This window comes from Microcebus murinus, chromosome 3 (genome assembly GCF_040939455.1).
Source record: "Microcebus murinus isolate Inina chromosome 3, M.murinus_Inina_mat1.0, whole genome shotgun sequence".
Taxonomy (NCBI): domain Eukaryota; kingdom Metazoa; phylum Chordata; class Mammalia; order Primates; family Cheirogaleidae; genus Microcebus; species Microcebus murinus.
Genome location: NC_134106.1, coordinates 71,908,312 through 71,925,413, shown reverse-complemented (window position 1 = coordinate 71,925,413; position 17,102 = coordinate 71,908,312). Strand labels below are relative to the sequence as shown.

Below are 17,102 nucleotides of genomic sequence, written 5' to 3'. Positions count from 1 at the left end.
GCATGGTGGCGCATGCCTGTAGTCCCAGCTACTCGGGAGGCTGAGGCAGAAGGATCGCTCGAGCCCAGGAGTTTGAGGTTGCTGTGAGCTAGGCTGACGCCACGGCACTCACTCTAGCCTGGACAACAAAGCGAGACTCTGTCTCAAAAAAAAAAAAAAAAAAAAAAAATATTATGCAACTGAGCAACATGCTAAGGCCCAACAGGGCATTTTTTCCTTTGAATAGTGCTGGCAGTTAGTAAATGGCATGCCTTCTTTAACTTAAATATTCCCACTGGCAGAAAAACACAAGTAGTACTCAAAGATATTAACAGAATGAATCAATAAAAGAATGACAAAGAAAATGGGGCTTCCCTGCTATTATTTCCTATAAACCATGACTGGGAGTCTCTGTATATTTTTGTAAATCCTATATTGGACAATACTTTGGTCTAGACTTTTAAATATAAGTAGACTCAAGTTTCTTAGAAATGAAATTGTTTTACAGTTATTAAAACCTATATTCACCTAATAATCTGACTTATGAAACAGTCCTTAAGTTAGCTACAGATTAAATTTATTTATTCTAGACCCAGTATCTGATAAAGGACAGACTTAGAGTGACACTATCAAAGGAACAACATGGTAACCAGCAGGTTATCTGGAAGACTCAAATGATCCTTAGCCAGAAATACCTTGATTCAAACAAAGCAGGTCCTTGTTAAGGACCTGCTTAGTGCCAGGTAAGGGGCTAGGAGTGTTCATATCCAAGCCTCATTAATAACTGAAGAATATCAGCCAAAGACACCTCGGTTACAACCAGCAGCCTCAGTGCCAAACAAGAACTTCCAACACAGAGCCCTTGCTGAACAACCTGCCAACTACAGGGGAAACCTAGAATGTTCCAAATCCCGGCATCCCTTGCTAATGACAAGTAGGGCCTCTTACTATGTGAAAGTGGACAAAACCAATAGGGACTTCAGTAACTCAATTAGAACATGGCTGCTCAGGGCCAAGGATTAATATGTGAACTTCTGAAGTACTCAGATTCTCAAGGCAATAAAAACAAATGACAACTGCTAGGAGATAATTATAATAGATGAACCAACATAGAGAACAAAAATCTCCAAATGCACTATAATGTAAAATGTAGACATAAGATAAAAGATAAGCTTCCTAGTCTTAGAAATGTGACCCTCATCATTTAGAATCCTTGTTCCTTAACAACTATCTTCAGCCTATCCAATCTGACGTGCACGGATTGTACTTTTGAGATTGTGACAATTCCCCAGCAAGCCAGTCAGATAATTTATAATATTGTTATTCTCTATGCCTCTGCTTACATGCCACAGGGTAAGGAGCACACCTTTTTAAGGAATTCCCTTATCTTCTCTGTGTCCTTAGCAGCATATATGTGCCAGAGTGCTCCTGGCTTCTCTTTTCCTTCAATAAATCGCTTTATTGTGAGTTCATCAGAATCTCCATCTTGGATGGTTTTAAGGACTTCTAGAGCAAGAGAAAGCAAATATCAGACCACAGGCCCTACCTCAGAGAGTAAGTGCCACTTTTATGCTCAGCACCCTACCTTCTTCTTGCTCACACTGTCCTTTAGGAATTCCCACATAAACCATGACATTGGCTGCATCAGAAACGTCTAAGTGAAGATTTGTTGTTCCATATTTCCGGTCTTCTGGAGTGATCAATCCTGTAAAAGGAAAATGCCTTAAATTTATTGAAGACAATAAAGGCTGCGATAGTCTTTCCACTCCCTGGGAGATACTTGGTCAAAAATTTAAAAGCTGACTCTCTAATCCTGCAAAATTAAAAGGAAAATATTTAATATTAAGTTCCTTTATTCTTTCAACTATGAAAGAAAATAATCTCTTACCTGCCAGCCTCTGAAAGGCCCTGTACTGTTTGCAGGAGGGCTTTACTTCTGGCTTGCCTAGGGCTGTGCCTTTAGAGAAGCTATACTTATGAGAGGGCGCCTCATCATTCAAACTGGGGACAAGGGCCTAAGAACTTCTGGAGCAAGAGAAAGCAAATATTGCCTTTCTTTTTCTTTTTTAAAACAAAAGTCCACGGTGTTTTGTTTCAGGAACCCTGCACGTTGTTGTAACTGGAGGATGAGTATATGGGGAGTCACTGTACTAGACTCCCAAGTTTTCAGTGTTTGTGGAAAATATTTCCATAGTAAAAAAGTAAAATTTAAGAAAAAAAGCAATTAACAGGATAGAAATAAAATGAATGAAATTAACAGTTATACTAAATCACAACATGGATGAATAAAAAGTCTGATTCTAATTTATATAAAATTCAAAATTAGGTTAAAAACAAAATTGTACAGGAACACAAATCTGTATGGTAAAATTATGAGGGAATGATGAACAAAAGCTTCAGAACGGTGGGCAAGAGTAAGTGCAAGAGGAAGGGGCTAGCACTGGGCGGAGGAGTGAGGAAAGGAGAGCAGGTCTCAAAGCCTCATGAGGGACTGACGGCCTGCTGGTGTGGCCAGTGCCACCCTGAGTAAAAGAGAGCTGTGCAAATTGAGGAAGGAACAATAACGCCAGCCACTTGCCCAAAGTCTATCTGACCCCAGCCATGAGTTACAGCACATTGATAAAATCAGACTGTACACTGAGGGAATCTGAATTCAGATGAAACCAAGATTACAAAAGCATAATGGTCACAGAAAAAGGATACCCAGAAAACAGAAAATCCTGAAACAAAACATCACTGACTTTTATTAAAAAACAAAACAAAAAAACTCATAAGCTAAAATAGTAGAGGCTGTTGGATGATGGGGCACTGGGGTGAAAAGGGTAGGGAGATGGGCTCCAGCTTGGAAATCAGGAGACCCAAGTTCTAGCCTCAGCCCCGCCACTAGCTGCCCCATAGAGATCCTGAACAGGTCAGTGTCCCTTCTATTGTCCTCAGATCCAGGTCCCCATTTGTAAAGTGGAGGGTGTTGTTGGAGCTGGAGAGAGGCTGGACTCTGTGATCTCTCCAAAGAGCCTCTGCACCTTACTTTGACTGAAGAGTCGCAGCTCAATCACCCTAAGGACGTTTCTTTAATGATGTTTACTATATGGTATATGGTGGCTAAAAATGAACACATTTTCGTTTTGAACCCCTAAATGCTTGCTTCTGGATGGGAATAATTTTGTCCTAGGAAAAGCTTTTATAGAGTAACACTGCCCTCTATTAATATCTAGGGGGAAAGACCAGCTGCCAAGCTATTTAAACCAAGCAGGTAACTTATTTTGAAAATTTCTCAGATAGCCACTTCTATCCTATAAAGCATGAATAATCACTATACAATATTATACCACATACTTTATTGGAAAAATGCTTTCATATATACGTAAGTTTATTATAAACCCCCACTATAATAAATACAGTGTGCCCGAGATCCCAACTATCTAGTTACTCTGATCAAGCTCTGAAGGGCTCAAAGGAAGGGAATTCAGCTAAAGAACATGCTGCAGCCCCACAGCATATGAAGGGCTGACTAACTGGGACCTGAGAAGCAAGGAACAGGCAAGAGGACTTCTTCCTGTCTTCTCTCCCACACACCATTTCTCACCCTACCCTGGCGGAGATATCTTGGGTATGTAGACCATTGGGAGCTTCCAAACAGAAGCACTCCCCTCTTGGAATGTTCCCCAACCACCCTCCTGGTGGTTCCCTGGGCTGACTCAACCGTAACAGAACTGTGGGGTTGGGGTCCTGGTCCTTCCCCACACCCACCCCCTGCCAACAGTCTCTGGAGAACAAGGCAAAAGACACCAATAGACTTTGTCCTTTTTGAGTAGGATACCCTCAGGTTTAAGAGACTAGAAATGGAAGATGACATGGAAGCAATTATGGGAGGAAGGAATAAAATCAAAGAAATAATTTCCAAGAGAATAGAAAAGTAGAGGCCAAATAGTATAAAAGAATAAATGAAATTCACTGAAAGATTTAAACAAGTGGAATTTCATTCAAGAATAAATTGGTAAATAACTTCTTCAAAATGGCAAACTTTAATCCAGCCCTAATTAAAGATCCTATATAAAAGTGGTCAAGATCACAGTAATGATGACAAACAACAATTTCGGGAAATGTAGAAACCAATCTTTATCCCAAGCAAACCTCTCCCTCCCTGCTGGACAGTTTACTGAATCATGCCCAAATAATAAAAATCCAATTTGCAGGGTGCTTCCAATACTAACTTAAGTAACTAACTTCCACCCACCAACACAGAACATTGGATTTAAGTGTAGTAGGTGTTAAAACAGCTACAATGCTAGCAGATTGACTTAAATGTCCATCAACATTAAAATCACTAATAAAATTATATTCTTTCAATGAAGTATCATGTAACCATTAAAAATTATCATAATAAAGACTACCAAGCAACACATAAAGATCTTACAATATAAAATTAGATATAGAAAAGAGAAAAATACAGAATTGCATATGCCCTATGACTGCAACTATAAAAAGGAAGTATACATACGCATGGCCAAGAAATGAAAGGAAATAAGTAAAAATGCAGTGTTAAGTGTTAGGATTATAGATGTTTTCCATCTTTCCCTCCCCATTTAATCAATTTTCCAAGCATTTTGACTTATTTTATTTCTGTTGTAAAGTTAGCCATTTCCTACTTACCATAAGCATTATACATCTTGGGACCCAGATCTGGACGAACAAAGTAGTTCGGCAATCTAGAGGCCAAGTTAAGTTTGCCATCTCGCCTTGTGTACTCAGGCAGTGGGATGTTGGCCATTAGATCATCAAACCTAGAACAAGAGAAGCAGGAATTTGCAAAATAAGCTTGCCTTTCTAATTCATTATTGTGTGACTTGTTTTGTTCCTTATGTATCATGTGATCATGAAGATGAGATAGCTATTAATAATACTTAAGGTTAGAATTGTAGCAGTTATGAACAAAGATGGCTTCTTTCTCTCCTGCACCACACAAATGCATCAAAATCACCTGGAATATTTCAGACAGAAGATCCAAGCAATAAATTCCTGATGATAAGTGAAACTCAGGGATATATTACTGATTAGTTGTTAGGATCCTTTTTAAGTTTTCAAACTCAAGGCAGGAAAATGGATCTACTAATTAGATGTCCCGTTGTCTAACTCAATGATGTCAGTGTATCATACAGAACTCTGACAAGTCTTATCATAACTGCCTCCAAACTAGCCTTGCAAGCCTAACAGTCAACCTCTTCTCTAGCAGAGCACTGCCATGGAGCTTTCATTAGTCAGCCAGATCTAAAAGTCAGTAACTTCTTCATCTCATTCGAAAATACACACACCTCCAAAGATTACAGATTAGAAATAAAAAACCAGCACCAGTAAAACTATGGAACTTTCAGGGAAATCCCTGAAAACTATTTCTCACTACCACAAAAAAGAATTTATCCCAACAAGTCAAGGACAGAATCATTTCTCCCCACCTTCATAATCATACCTGGATGGCATCATATCTCTAAAATCTTCTCCTGGTGGCCAGTCCTTAAGTTTCAGTACCATTGGTTCTTGTTCATTTTTCAAACGATCTGAAAGGTAACCAGAATAAATGAATTGTTACTACTCATAGCTCAAGAAACAGATCCCCAAAAATGACAAATTAGCATTCTATGCCTCAAAAATGCAAATAAATATATTTTATTTCTGTAAAATTTTCATAACCTGATAACATTTAGAATTTTTAAAAATATTCCCCTCTGCCAATTGCCAACCATTTTATTTCTACAGTGTCAAGAAATCCATTTGTACCAAGGTGGTAGCAAGGTGCAGCAAAATAAAGATCACCAACTAATAAATTTGTATTGGGGTCCCATCTTTTCTAGATGTGTATTAAACCACGATTTACTCTTTGAGATTCAGCCACCCCCTTTTGCCCAGTACACATAGGAGATAGATACTAATTTTAAACTCCCAAATCCTGGAAAATGCTGATATTTAATACATACTTGGAACATCTTCAAATCCATCCCAGAAGTCTCCTACTGTGGCTCCTGTGATAATTTCATTGGTCCTGCAATTAACTAGGTCAACTTCCTGCTCACCAAACTCTTTCCTGAAGGATTCGGGTTTCCAAAGTTCAGCATTCAATTTATGATGCACTCCTGACACCATCACTGGCTAGAAGAGAAGGAAGACTTCAGTTTGAACTCCCCCAGCTCTATCCCCATGCTTGCAGGCAGTCCCTCTTCAAACTGCTGCCAGTTTGTTTCCATGTGTCTGGTTGTCAGTCTTAGATGATGAAGTGACAGCTTAGGCTTAGCTCTCTGAGCTTCCAAAGCATCTCCAATCTTCACGATTCATCTGCTCTGTACCACTTGCGCTCAAACTATTTTAGTTAGCTTCTAGGAGAAAAGATTACCCTTCCAATTCAGATCCCATTGCTCACAGCAAGGCCCAGGGCCAGGCAGGGGATATAAAGAAGACACAAGGGCCAGCAGGAGAGTCCAGTCCAAAGAGGGGCAATACCACTGGCCTCTAGCCTGTTATTGCTAGGTGGGATTATGGACATGAGGGTGGTGAGTCTTTTGGCTATCTAAGATAAGCCAGAAATCCTGATATTTATGGGAAACAGCCTGACTTTAAAATATTGGCAATAAGTTTTTTTCATATAAAAAATTCACATAAATATACAATCCAAGCAAAATCTGCTGGTAGACTGTATTCAGTCTATCATTTTGCATGCTTTGTATTAATGATTAAAAGAGCTAAAAAAAAACATTTTTAGAATTTTTTGTTGTCATTGTTAAACTCTCACACTCCTCTATTTGGCAAGTCTCCCAAATTCTTATCAAAGAGAAAACTGTTCCTTCAATGAGGACTCCATTTAGCCAAAAGGAGAAGCCAGAGATCCAAAAAAAAAGAACCAACAAGAAAGCACAGGAGCAGGCCTAGGAAGTCTCCTAAAGACAGCATCCAAAACATAAGATCCATAATGCTGCCCTTTAAAGCAGACTATACACTGAATCCAGCATGATACCACATGGCTTTGGCTGTTGAGAAAATATGATTGAGGAATTAATGAAATGTGGCTCATAAGATTATTGTATTATATCACCCAATATTATTATATTAAAGACAGAAACAGGAGTTTGCAGGGTTTTGCCCTGAAGGAATGTGTGAACTCAATGGTTCACTCACATGAGAGAGCTCTCAAATCTCCAGTGGGGTTGTTTTCCAGGAAGGCTTCCTGGTATCTCAAATCTGTGAGCTTCCCTGTGTCTTGAAAGACAAGACAAATATGGCCCACAGGATGGGAGCTAGAGACAATGAGTACACTTTGCCCAGAGATGTGCCCCCATGGTTATAAACAACGTGTTTATTAGAGATGGGCTTCCTGCTCTCTCCTGTCTACCTTTAAGTCCACCATAACTAATCAAAGAAATATAGAGTCACTATACCTCTTTTGTTATACATTTGTTAATTGACAACTACCTCTTAGAACTTAGAAGTTAGCTCCTGAAAGACTTTGTACTGTTTGTTCGCCTAAAAAGATTAGAAGCCTCTTGAGTGGACTTTTGACCCCAACCCACTACCTGTATCCCCTAGCAACTGCATTCCCTGATATGCAAATATGTTACCCTTACAACTGGTAATTGATGTCTGTGATTATAAAAACCTGTATGAATCTAACCATATTGCTAGCATTTATGGAGATATGCCAGTCTCCTAAGTAACCCTACTGTGTTATATCTGATCTTTATATATATATAAAACTATAAACTATACCTTAGTCTGCGTATTCTTTTATTTCTCTCTGTTGCCTATCAATTTCCTTATCCTCTGTGGCGACCCCTATCTTAGGGACTTGGCTCCGTGGGGAGAAGTAGCTAATCTCCTTGTGGCCTGCTTCAACTACTCCCCCGCATTTGGCCCACCTAGAAATGCCTTCAGTATAAGGTTTTAATTCATGGAAGCGGGATGCATGACTTTTTATCATATTTTGTCTAATCCTCTGATAAGTTTAGATCAGGCATCCTCAAACTACGACCCACAGGCCACACCACAGGCCACATGTGACCCGCCAAGGACATTTATCCGGCCCGCCGGGTGTTTTTGCCACTGCTGCCTGTCCTGCTTAGCAGCCGACTTGTCCCAGGCCCACAGTGCGCATGTGGAATGGGCACCGCACTCTCCAATGGCCCTCCAATGGTCTAAGGGACAGTGAACTGGCCCCCTGTTTAAAAAGTTAGAGGATTTTAGATGCTTGCCTCCTCCAAATCTCATGCTGAAATCTGATCCCCTATGTTGGCAATGGGGCCAAGTGGCAAATGTTTGGGTCATGGGGGCAGATCCTTCACAAATGGCTTGGTTCTTACTCCATTAGTTCCCACAAGAGCTGGTTGTTTAAAAGAGCCTGGCACCATCTCCTCTATCTCTTATTCCTTCTCTCAACATGTGACATGCCTGCTTCCCCCTCTACCTCCGCCTTGAATGGAAGCTCCCTGAAGCCCTCACCAAAACAAATGCTGGTGCCAGGCAGCTGGTGCCTCCAGAACCGGGAGCCAAAATAAACCTATTTTCTTTATAAATTACCCAGGTATTCCTTTATAGCAGTGCAAAACAGACTAACACATCCCTTAAACTCCATCAGCCTCTTTGTCACACTCCCACTTCCCCTGTTGAGGTTTACCACAAAAAATCACTAAGTCTGGATGATCTCATCAAACATCCAATGATTACTGGTTGAAAGCAATCAAAGTCTGACTGGAAAAGACAGCTCAGGAATGTCTGCTATAAAAAAAACTCACAGTCAATACCCTGCCCTGATTATATTCACTCTAAACAATAAAGTATAAAAACAGGAGGTAAAGGAAATGCCATTTATATTTGAGTGCAGTGAGCTGCAGTGGAAGCTGCCAAAGGAACTGAGAGGGAGGTGTGAATTGGGTTGGGGGAGCAGAGGCCCCTATTACCTGCCCTTGTTTCCAGCACTCCCTAAACACATTCCAGTTGCTCTTGTTGTTGGGATCTTGCAAGCACAGCAAGCGATTATCACACAGCCAATAGTGAGGAGTGTCGAAGCCCAGAATGCTGGGCTTGATCGTTAGTCCTTGAGGCCTTTTGGATAAATCAGAGGACGTCTTATTTTGCACTAAAGAGGCAAAGATGTCATCAAGGATTTTTGGTGTATTCTTGAGTCCATTTTCTGTCTGAATTAAGAAAGAACACAAATCTTAAATATTTCGTTCCCTACCACCAAAAATCTCATCCCTATAATGGTAGAATAAGTATACATTACAAATCCAGAAAAGAGTCCATACACATTACAAATCCCAGAAAAGAGTCCAAGCCAGGACCCTCAGATAAAGAGGCATGCATGTCCTTTGTCCCTAACTTGACATCACAAGTCATAGAAGTGTATATAGAAAAAAGTGTTACAGGAAAAACTGGCCCAGCCCTGAATTACAGCCCTGTGAAACCCACCTGTCAATGCCTTCTGTACCCACAAAGGTAAGCATGAATTCATACCCTCCTTTCTACTTTCAGTTTCTAGATACTAGATACTTCTCTACTATCTTCCTGTTCTGTCTCTATGCAACTTTACAAGGCGGAGGACAAACAGTAAAACAAGCACATACCTTTCCTGTAGAGGAATTCAAGAGATTTCGGAGGAAACCAGAATTATTGTTGCTTACAGGTGTCAAAATTGTGCTGTTAAAGGTATGAAGGACTGTGCTGGATTTGCTTAAAGGCGGAAGGGGTGGAAGGCATTTGATTTCATTCTTTAAAATTGGCATGGTTGGCTGTTTTTCTAAAATAAAACCAAAAACATCCAGATGAAAAAGCATTCTGAAAGTCAAATCCCTTAGTATTCTTTTAGCAGAAATACTTTAGAACTTGGTTTTCATTTACTGGAACCAAAAAATTTAATGGGATAAATACTAATGATATTATTCATCTAGACAAGGATTCCCAAAATCCCAAAACAGGAATCCTGTTTTGATGATAAAACAGTAAACATCCAATGTCCAGATAATGTTATGGTAAAGCTATCTTTTAAACTTTTATTTTCTATTTGTTTGGTTTGGGCATACAAAATACAACTGATTTTTGTAAACTGACCTTGTATCTAGCAACCTGGATAAATATGTTTAGTAAATGTAGATCTTCTGGGTTTTTCACAGGTATTGTCTACAAATATCAACAGTGTTATCTCCTTCACATTTTGGGTTTTTGGGGTTTTTTGCCTTACTACACTGGCCAGGACTCCTTGTACAATGCTTAATGAAGTAGTGATACAGGTAATACAGGTATCCTTTGTCTCATTCTTGAACCCAAAGTGAAACTGTTAAAAACCTCAACCAATTAAAAAAAATTTCAACCATTAATTATGATATTTGCTGTCAGTTTTTTGTTGAAACTCTTGATTAAAGACATTCCCTTGTACTCTTAATTGGAAAGGTTTTTTTACAATCATAAATGGGTACTGAATTTTACTAAATGTTTTTCTGCATATTGTCACATGATTTTTTGCCTAAATTTTTGAATGTTAAACTACACTGCATTTGTGAAAAAAATCTTGCTATATAACTCCTCTATTTGTGGTGTCAAATTTGATTCACTAACATTTTTGTTCAGGATCTTTGCATGAAAGAAATCAACCTACAATTTTTCTCTCTTGTAACACAGTCATAAAGCAGAATTCCCTAAATTTTAATCTAATTCTACCTGATTCCAAAGATAGTTCTTTGTACTATCATTAAGCATCCTGAGACAACAGCACAGATGACAAAAATAAAACTAAAGCCAGTACATTTTAGTTTAGACAAAATAGGAACTATATACAGGGTAAGGATAGAAATGTGGAAAAAATCACTTATTAAAACAAATCTCAGCACACTCCATTCTTGCTGAACGCAATCTCAACCTTACTGTGGTTCAGTGGTAGAGCTCACAATCTCAACCTTATCTAGAGTTCTATCAGCAGCAAAAGTTCTCCTGTTTGGCACTGCATTTCAACACTTTCATTTGTGGCAGGTTCCTGGATGACTACATGGAACCACTTTCCATTCCACACAACTGCTAGCCACTGTTCTCATAGCAACTGAGGTTATCAAGTCCCTCTGTGCATGGATTAAAGTACTCAAGAACAAACTGGAAAGCAGGAAACACTCACCTTTGTTTTCCTTATTGACATTCCCACTGGTTAGGTCTGTCAGCCAGTTTAAAGGAGATGTGCTGGCTGGACAGGCAGGCTTCACGCTGCTGGCTGACTTGGAGGCTGCTTCCCCACCCGCAGTGGCTGGTTCTAACACTGAGGGATTCTGCTGGAGCATGGCACCAAGAGTTGGCTTTTCTCCAGTCAAGGAAGTCTGTGTTAAGGAAAAAAGGAGGAATTTACATAAGCTAAAGAATGACATTTTCTCTTTTTACTTTTTTTCCCTAACAGCCCCACGAGTAAGAGGTAAATATCCAAAAGAAAACCACCTAATAAATAGCCCTGGATATCACCAAAGCTGCAGTAATCCTGCAATAGTAACAGAAGTACTAGGTAGGAGAGATGCTGACAACTTAAATAGAGCAAGGTATTTCCCCCTACACCCCTTTATAGCCCATCCCTGCTGTTGCATCTCCCAATCACTCCATAGACCATGTTGCCTCAAAACGACCAGTTTGTGCCTATTTCCCATGTAAACTCACCCCAGAATCCAGAATAGGCACTCAAAACATGATTGTAAAATTACTAAATGACAGGCTGGAAAGGTAAAACTGTGATTTTGAAAGGAAACAGGATATAGAAAAAGTGAATAAGCTCTTTTGATTTAGTTTTAAAATAAGATGAGAAGCTCTTAAAAGAACTTATAAACTTAAAAAGAAACCTGGAAAGAGCACATCACTTATTATTGTTACCTAAAAATCTGCCTTGACAACTCAGCTAGTGAATTTATATATACACGAGAAGAAGGAAAAAGAATATTCAAATTTCTGTTATGGTCCAGGCCCTCCCTTTACATGTGATGTAATTCTGTGATGCCCAAGCATCAACATCATTTATTATTCCTGTGTTACTGATGAGGAAGCGGAAGCACATACAAATCAGCTCATTTGAGCCTAATTAACATAACTAGAAAGTGGCAGGAAAAGAATTCTAATTCAGTTCTGACTCCAAAGATCACAACTCTTCTACACTCCCATGCCGCTTTTTGACATCACAGCTCTATAAAAATGTAAATTTCTTGTTATTAAACACAGGACAGGATAATGATTACTGGGAAAAGGAGAGAAAGGGGATAACAGGGAGTAGAAGGAGGAAAGGGATGCCACCTGGTAGAGGCATATGAAGACCAAGAAAATGCACATTTTTATATTGGTTGATGAGTACATAAAGGTTCATCATTATTTCCTTCAACTCTTCATAAACATTATAGGTAAAATATATTTAGGAATTTAAAACATTTTTAAACTGACCTAAAAAACTTTCATTCTGTAAAATACATGAGAACTTTTAAGAACCCATACAAATTTGACACCAACTTATCAGGTAGACTGTAACAGAAAAGGTTTTTGCTTTGTCAAGAAACATAAATGTAAAACCAACTAAAAGAGGCCACAAATGAAGTCCACAAAAGTTATATGAAGAGAATGGGTCTCTGAACTGTCACATTAAATGTCTCTTTCTCTCCTGACAGCTGTCCCCAGGTTCCTTTCAAATGCACTATAGAAATCCTTGGGTTATTTGAAAAACAGACAACAATCACAAGGGATGGTGAATCTGGCATAAACAGCAATACCTGTTTTAGGTCTTCCTTTGAGGCTGGCTTTGAAAAGAGTTTGAATTGCCTGTTTGAACAGGGACAATTTGCCTTTATTCCCCATTTTGCTCTTACAGAATGAACAATATCTCCAACATCATAGAGGGCTAAAAAAAAAAAAAAAAAAAAGTTAGGTGGGGTGGGGGTGGGGAACAGAGGTAAACATTTGAACAACGATATTAGGTACTTTCAACTTCAACATTATAGAATAGAAGCCAGCATTTCCCACATTATTACTTTACCCACTCCTTACTTTTCATTTTTCAACATGGGCCTTCCCCAAATGCAATTTCTTTCTGCTACAAAACTACCCACAAGACTTCAATCAAAAAGTATTGGGAGCATTATTGAATACACTTCTGGACAACTTATTGTACATACTAAAATAAAGGTAGCAAGTAATTACACTACATAAAGCAAAACCAAACTACCAGCCCCTATGAGTTAACCAAGACAAGGGGAAAGAAAAATCACTGTACCACATGAAATACCTTTTCCAGGAATGATCTGTGTGGGCATTAAGTTCTCTGGTTCATGTATCTGACTCTTCACACATCTTAGCCAAGAGAAAGTCTTGTAAGCAGCACCTGCAAATAACTGATTTGTAGTAACTGTTATGGACTCGGGCCCCATATGCTTCAGAAATCTATCAACCACAAATCAATGAAAGGCTTGATTTAACTGTGTTAAGGGGGCTACAGGAGAATCCAGTCAGTTCTCACCCTGTTGGCAATTCTTTCTCTTCATCCGGTAGCAATCCACACACACTCCAAACCCACACCGAGGACACACCCAGTGCAGGTTGAAGATGGTAGTGTCGCACACATCACACATTTCTCGAACACCTCTGACAGCTCTCTTCCAAGCAACCTGTCCTGCAAAAATCAATAAATCACTTAGTGTTTTATTGGGGATGAAGAGGGCTTCTGAAATCAAACATGAACGGTAGAGAGAGTCGTCAATCCTTGTGACTAGAGTTCCCGTGAACTCTGTTCAGCCTGCATGGCAAATGCTGCCTCCTCCATGAAGCTCTCCTGGATTCCCTCAGCACTCTCATCAATTTGCATTTGTACTTCAGACACACCTCTTCACATTCTATATATGTAGGCACAGTTTTACTAGGAGATTGGACTCTGTTCGGGCTATGCAGCAGTAGTTACAAAGCCAGAGCTCAGGCACAGGTATCACAGTAGTGGTTATTAACCTTTTGAGTCATGATCCCCTTTGAGAATCTAAAGTCAGCAGCAGCCAGGTTTTCTCCAAGGGGGAAAAAATTTACTTGGCTCCATGACCCCTACAGTCAGCATACAGCATCAGGCAAGTCATAGATGTCCTAAATCTACTCACACTGCCCATTAAAAACCCCAGGGTACTTAGGGGGTCTGGAGGGAGCAGCACATTAATTTAGTGCAGGCACAATGGTCAAAAGTCAGTTACTTCACCAACAAGATTCAGAAACTTGATTTTGCCAGTGCCAGGAGTGATGCAGGCACCCAGGACTGACTCACGCTAACCAAATATCCAGCAGGTTAAGGTACAACCTGGGAGTCTACAAAGCAGGATTTTCTTTTCTAGTAGCCAAGACCTAATTAACGGGAGAGAGGGCCTTCCAGGACCAAACAGGCCATCAGACCTTCTCCAGCATGAAGGAGTACCAAATCAGGTATCAGAAAGCTTCAAGAAGTACACAAAAATGGAGGACATTCTCGTGGGTCATAGAAAAGCCCAATGTCTACTGACCAGAAAACTCCTTTCACTCAGTCAGTCAGTCTTTCCTACTACTTTATGTCTTTCCCTCCAGAGCGACACTGGATCAATACTGCTGCACTCTTGTTCTATGCAGAATATCTTTTTCCTAATCTAGTCTGTGGTTAATTCATCCTTTCTTCAAACTGAACATAACCCAAATGACCAAACTTCAGTTTACACCAAATTAATCCAATTGCACCAAATCAATCCATTTGTGGAGTGAACTGCCATATTATTATAATGTAATAGCCCTGGGCATAATACATAGAGTTTCAGGTGTTTTACAAATGAGATCTTATGAACTTCACCTAGGTCACTCTAATTAGACTATTTCACTAAAAAGTACTCTTAGATCTCTTAGCCACCCATGTAATGATTATTTGTAACTGAAAAGACAGAATAAAAGTATAATGGTCAAGATCTGCTTCCTATTCTAAGGATCAGAGGGCAGCCCCTCTGGGTATGGTGGCATCTTTCAGTAACACTCACAGTGAGTTTCTCTTGCCAATCTGACCAGCTTGTCACAGAGGAAAGAAAGAAGAACAGGATGATCAAAAATACAAGGAGGAAAGGTTAAACACATTTAAATCTTCAAGGATGAAAGTTTCTTAATTATACTCTTAAAAGACAACCATCTGTGCCTTTTACTCTATGGAAAAAAATGCTTTTTCAGATGACTCACCTTTAGCAAAGAAAAAACCATCACTTATTAAAACAGCTTTGCTTGATTCAGGAGCAAATATACTAATACATTTCAAAAGTCTTTTCACTTTGCAGTCATGTATATACAACCACTAGACCAGTCACTTAAGAACTTGTCTTTCAATCTACTACTTTTATTTAAATGTATTTAATAAAGAAACTTTGTATCTCAACTGAAAATGGAAAACTATTATCACTTGTCCTAAACAGATTACAGGAGAAAAAAAATTTAAGAAGATTCTTAACTTATTAGAGTCTCTACTACTCCAAAAGAAACAGTGTTGTTTTCCAGCTCCTTTCTATTTTTTTAAATTTAATTTTATTCATTTATTTTTTTTTTCCAGCTGCTTTCATTCAGTAAGACTCTGGCTGCCCCAGGAGCTCACTCCCTGTTCTCTCATCCACCTTTGGATTTCTGCTTCTAGGAATGCCTAGTTCCTGTTCCTTGGACTCTGAGATGTAATCTTATACACACCTACCCACTAAGTTATTTTTGTGCTTCAGCTAGCTTCAGTTAGTCTCTGATGGTTACAACCAAAATCTCACAACTGGTGTGGATGCTTGTCTTCAACATATTTGATTGTGCAAAGTCTACAACAAGGAATGAAAGGCATCACTTTTAACTTTCAACCATTCAGTTAAGATAAAATGATGGGAAAATGTGAGCATCTATAAGACAGATGTTCCACAGTGCTTCTGGCTAGGTATCTCATTTCTACAGAGCCACACAGACAGAAAGAGGTTGTGTTGTCGCCAAGACATCCTACTGTGAGATGTCATGAAGGAGTTCTGGCTCTAATGTGTCGCCCACACTCATCGCTGTGGCTTACTGGGCTGCAAGATCAGCATGAGAGTGTTCCTAAGGAGTAGGGTCACAGACACAGCAGAACTTCCAAGTACTCTCTTCAAACCTTGACAATCATTTTAATCTAAGTTTGTTCCCATTCTCATGCCTGGGACCCAGCCCTGCAGACTCTCAATCAGTGGATGTGGGTTGGAGCCTGTCCATTCTTATGAAATATATTCCTGATTAGGAACCTTTGCCTCAAAATAAATCAACCTGAGACCTCATCCCCTTTTGGTGAGCCTGCACTGCTGGCGAAGCTGTGTCACTTCCATCACCACCTCACCTTTACTTTTCCTAACAAAAGGAAAAATGCAACCTCATCATATCGAAGTCATCTAAACTTCAGGGTGAAAATGAAACCATTCAATTGGGATTTAGGTGTCAGGGACAAAAATCAAGTTGGATTCAAAAATCCTACCCCCTAAGAGATGCTCTTACTGTGTGGCTCAATAGTTGACATAGCTTCCTTTTCAGAAATCACCATTTGACAGAAGTGGTCTCCAATATTGGCCAGGATATACTTTGCTGTGTCCAAATCAGTCCCCACAACGTTTCTGGTTAAAGGTAACCACAAGCCAATTGCTTCATTGTCGTACTTGTTCGGTGTTAAGAAGCCTTCTACCCGCAACACACCATGTTTGTTGAACTGTAACCTAGGGGAAGCAGGAAAACAACAGTGTATATATGTATACACACACACACACAAACTGATTTATATCTTGTAGTTACTAATTTCCTTTTGTAGAGACAGCGTCTCACTATGTTGCCCAGGCTGGTCTCGAACTCCTGGCCTTAAGCAATTCTCCCACCTCAGCCTCATAAAGTGCTGAGGTTACATGTGTGAGCCACCATCCCTGGCCTATTGAAATACTATTTATTTATTTTTATTTTTGGTTTTTGGTTTTTTTGAGACAGAATCACGCTTTGTTACCCAGGCTAGAGTGAGTGCCGTGGTGTCAGCTTAGCTCACAGCAACCTCAAACTCCTGGGCTCAAGCAATCCTCCTGCCTCAGCCTCTCGAGTAGCTGGGACTACAGGCATGCGCC

The 17,102-nt window shown here is 39.6% G+C and overlaps 1 protein-coding gene across 5 annotated transcripts in view; it reads right to left on the bottom strand.

Annotated features, from left to right (window-relative positions):
- KDM3A (lysine demethylase 3A) overlaps positions 1 to 17,102 on the bottom strand; it is a 57,745-nt gene that overhangs the window by 7,717 nt on the left and 32,926 nt on the right. For all 5 annotated transcript variants that reach the window (XM_012774325.2, XM_076000955.1, XM_012774326.2 and 2 more), the window contains exons 12-23: positions 16,495 to 16,709; positions 13,481 to 13,633; positions 13,250 to 13,345; positions 12,738 to 12,865; positions 11,123 to 11,318; positions 9,585 to 9,757; positions 8,919 to 9,155; positions 5,952 to 6,123; positions 5,447 to 5,534; positions 4,633 to 4,763; positions 1,565 to 1,684; positions 1,346 to 1,485 (exon numbers count right to left, since the gene is read on the bottom strand). In XM_012774325.2, the coding sequence (XP_012629779.1) occupies positions 1,346 to 1,485; positions 1,565 to 1,684; positions 4,633 to 4,763; positions 5,447 to 5,534; positions 5,952 to 6,123; positions 8,919 to 9,155; positions 9,585 to 9,757; positions 11,123 to 11,318; positions 12,738 to 12,865; positions 13,250 to 13,345; positions 13,481 to 13,633; positions 16,495 to 16,709 (1,849 nt within the window). The remainder of the gene's footprint in view (positions 1 to 1,345; positions 1,486 to 1,564; positions 1,685 to 4,632; positions 4,764 to 5,446; positions 5,535 to 5,951; positions 6,124 to 8,918; positions 9,156 to 9,584; positions 9,758 to 11,122; positions 11,319 to 12,737; positions 12,866 to 13,249; positions 13,346 to 13,480; positions 13,634 to 16,494; positions 16,710 to 17,102) is intronic.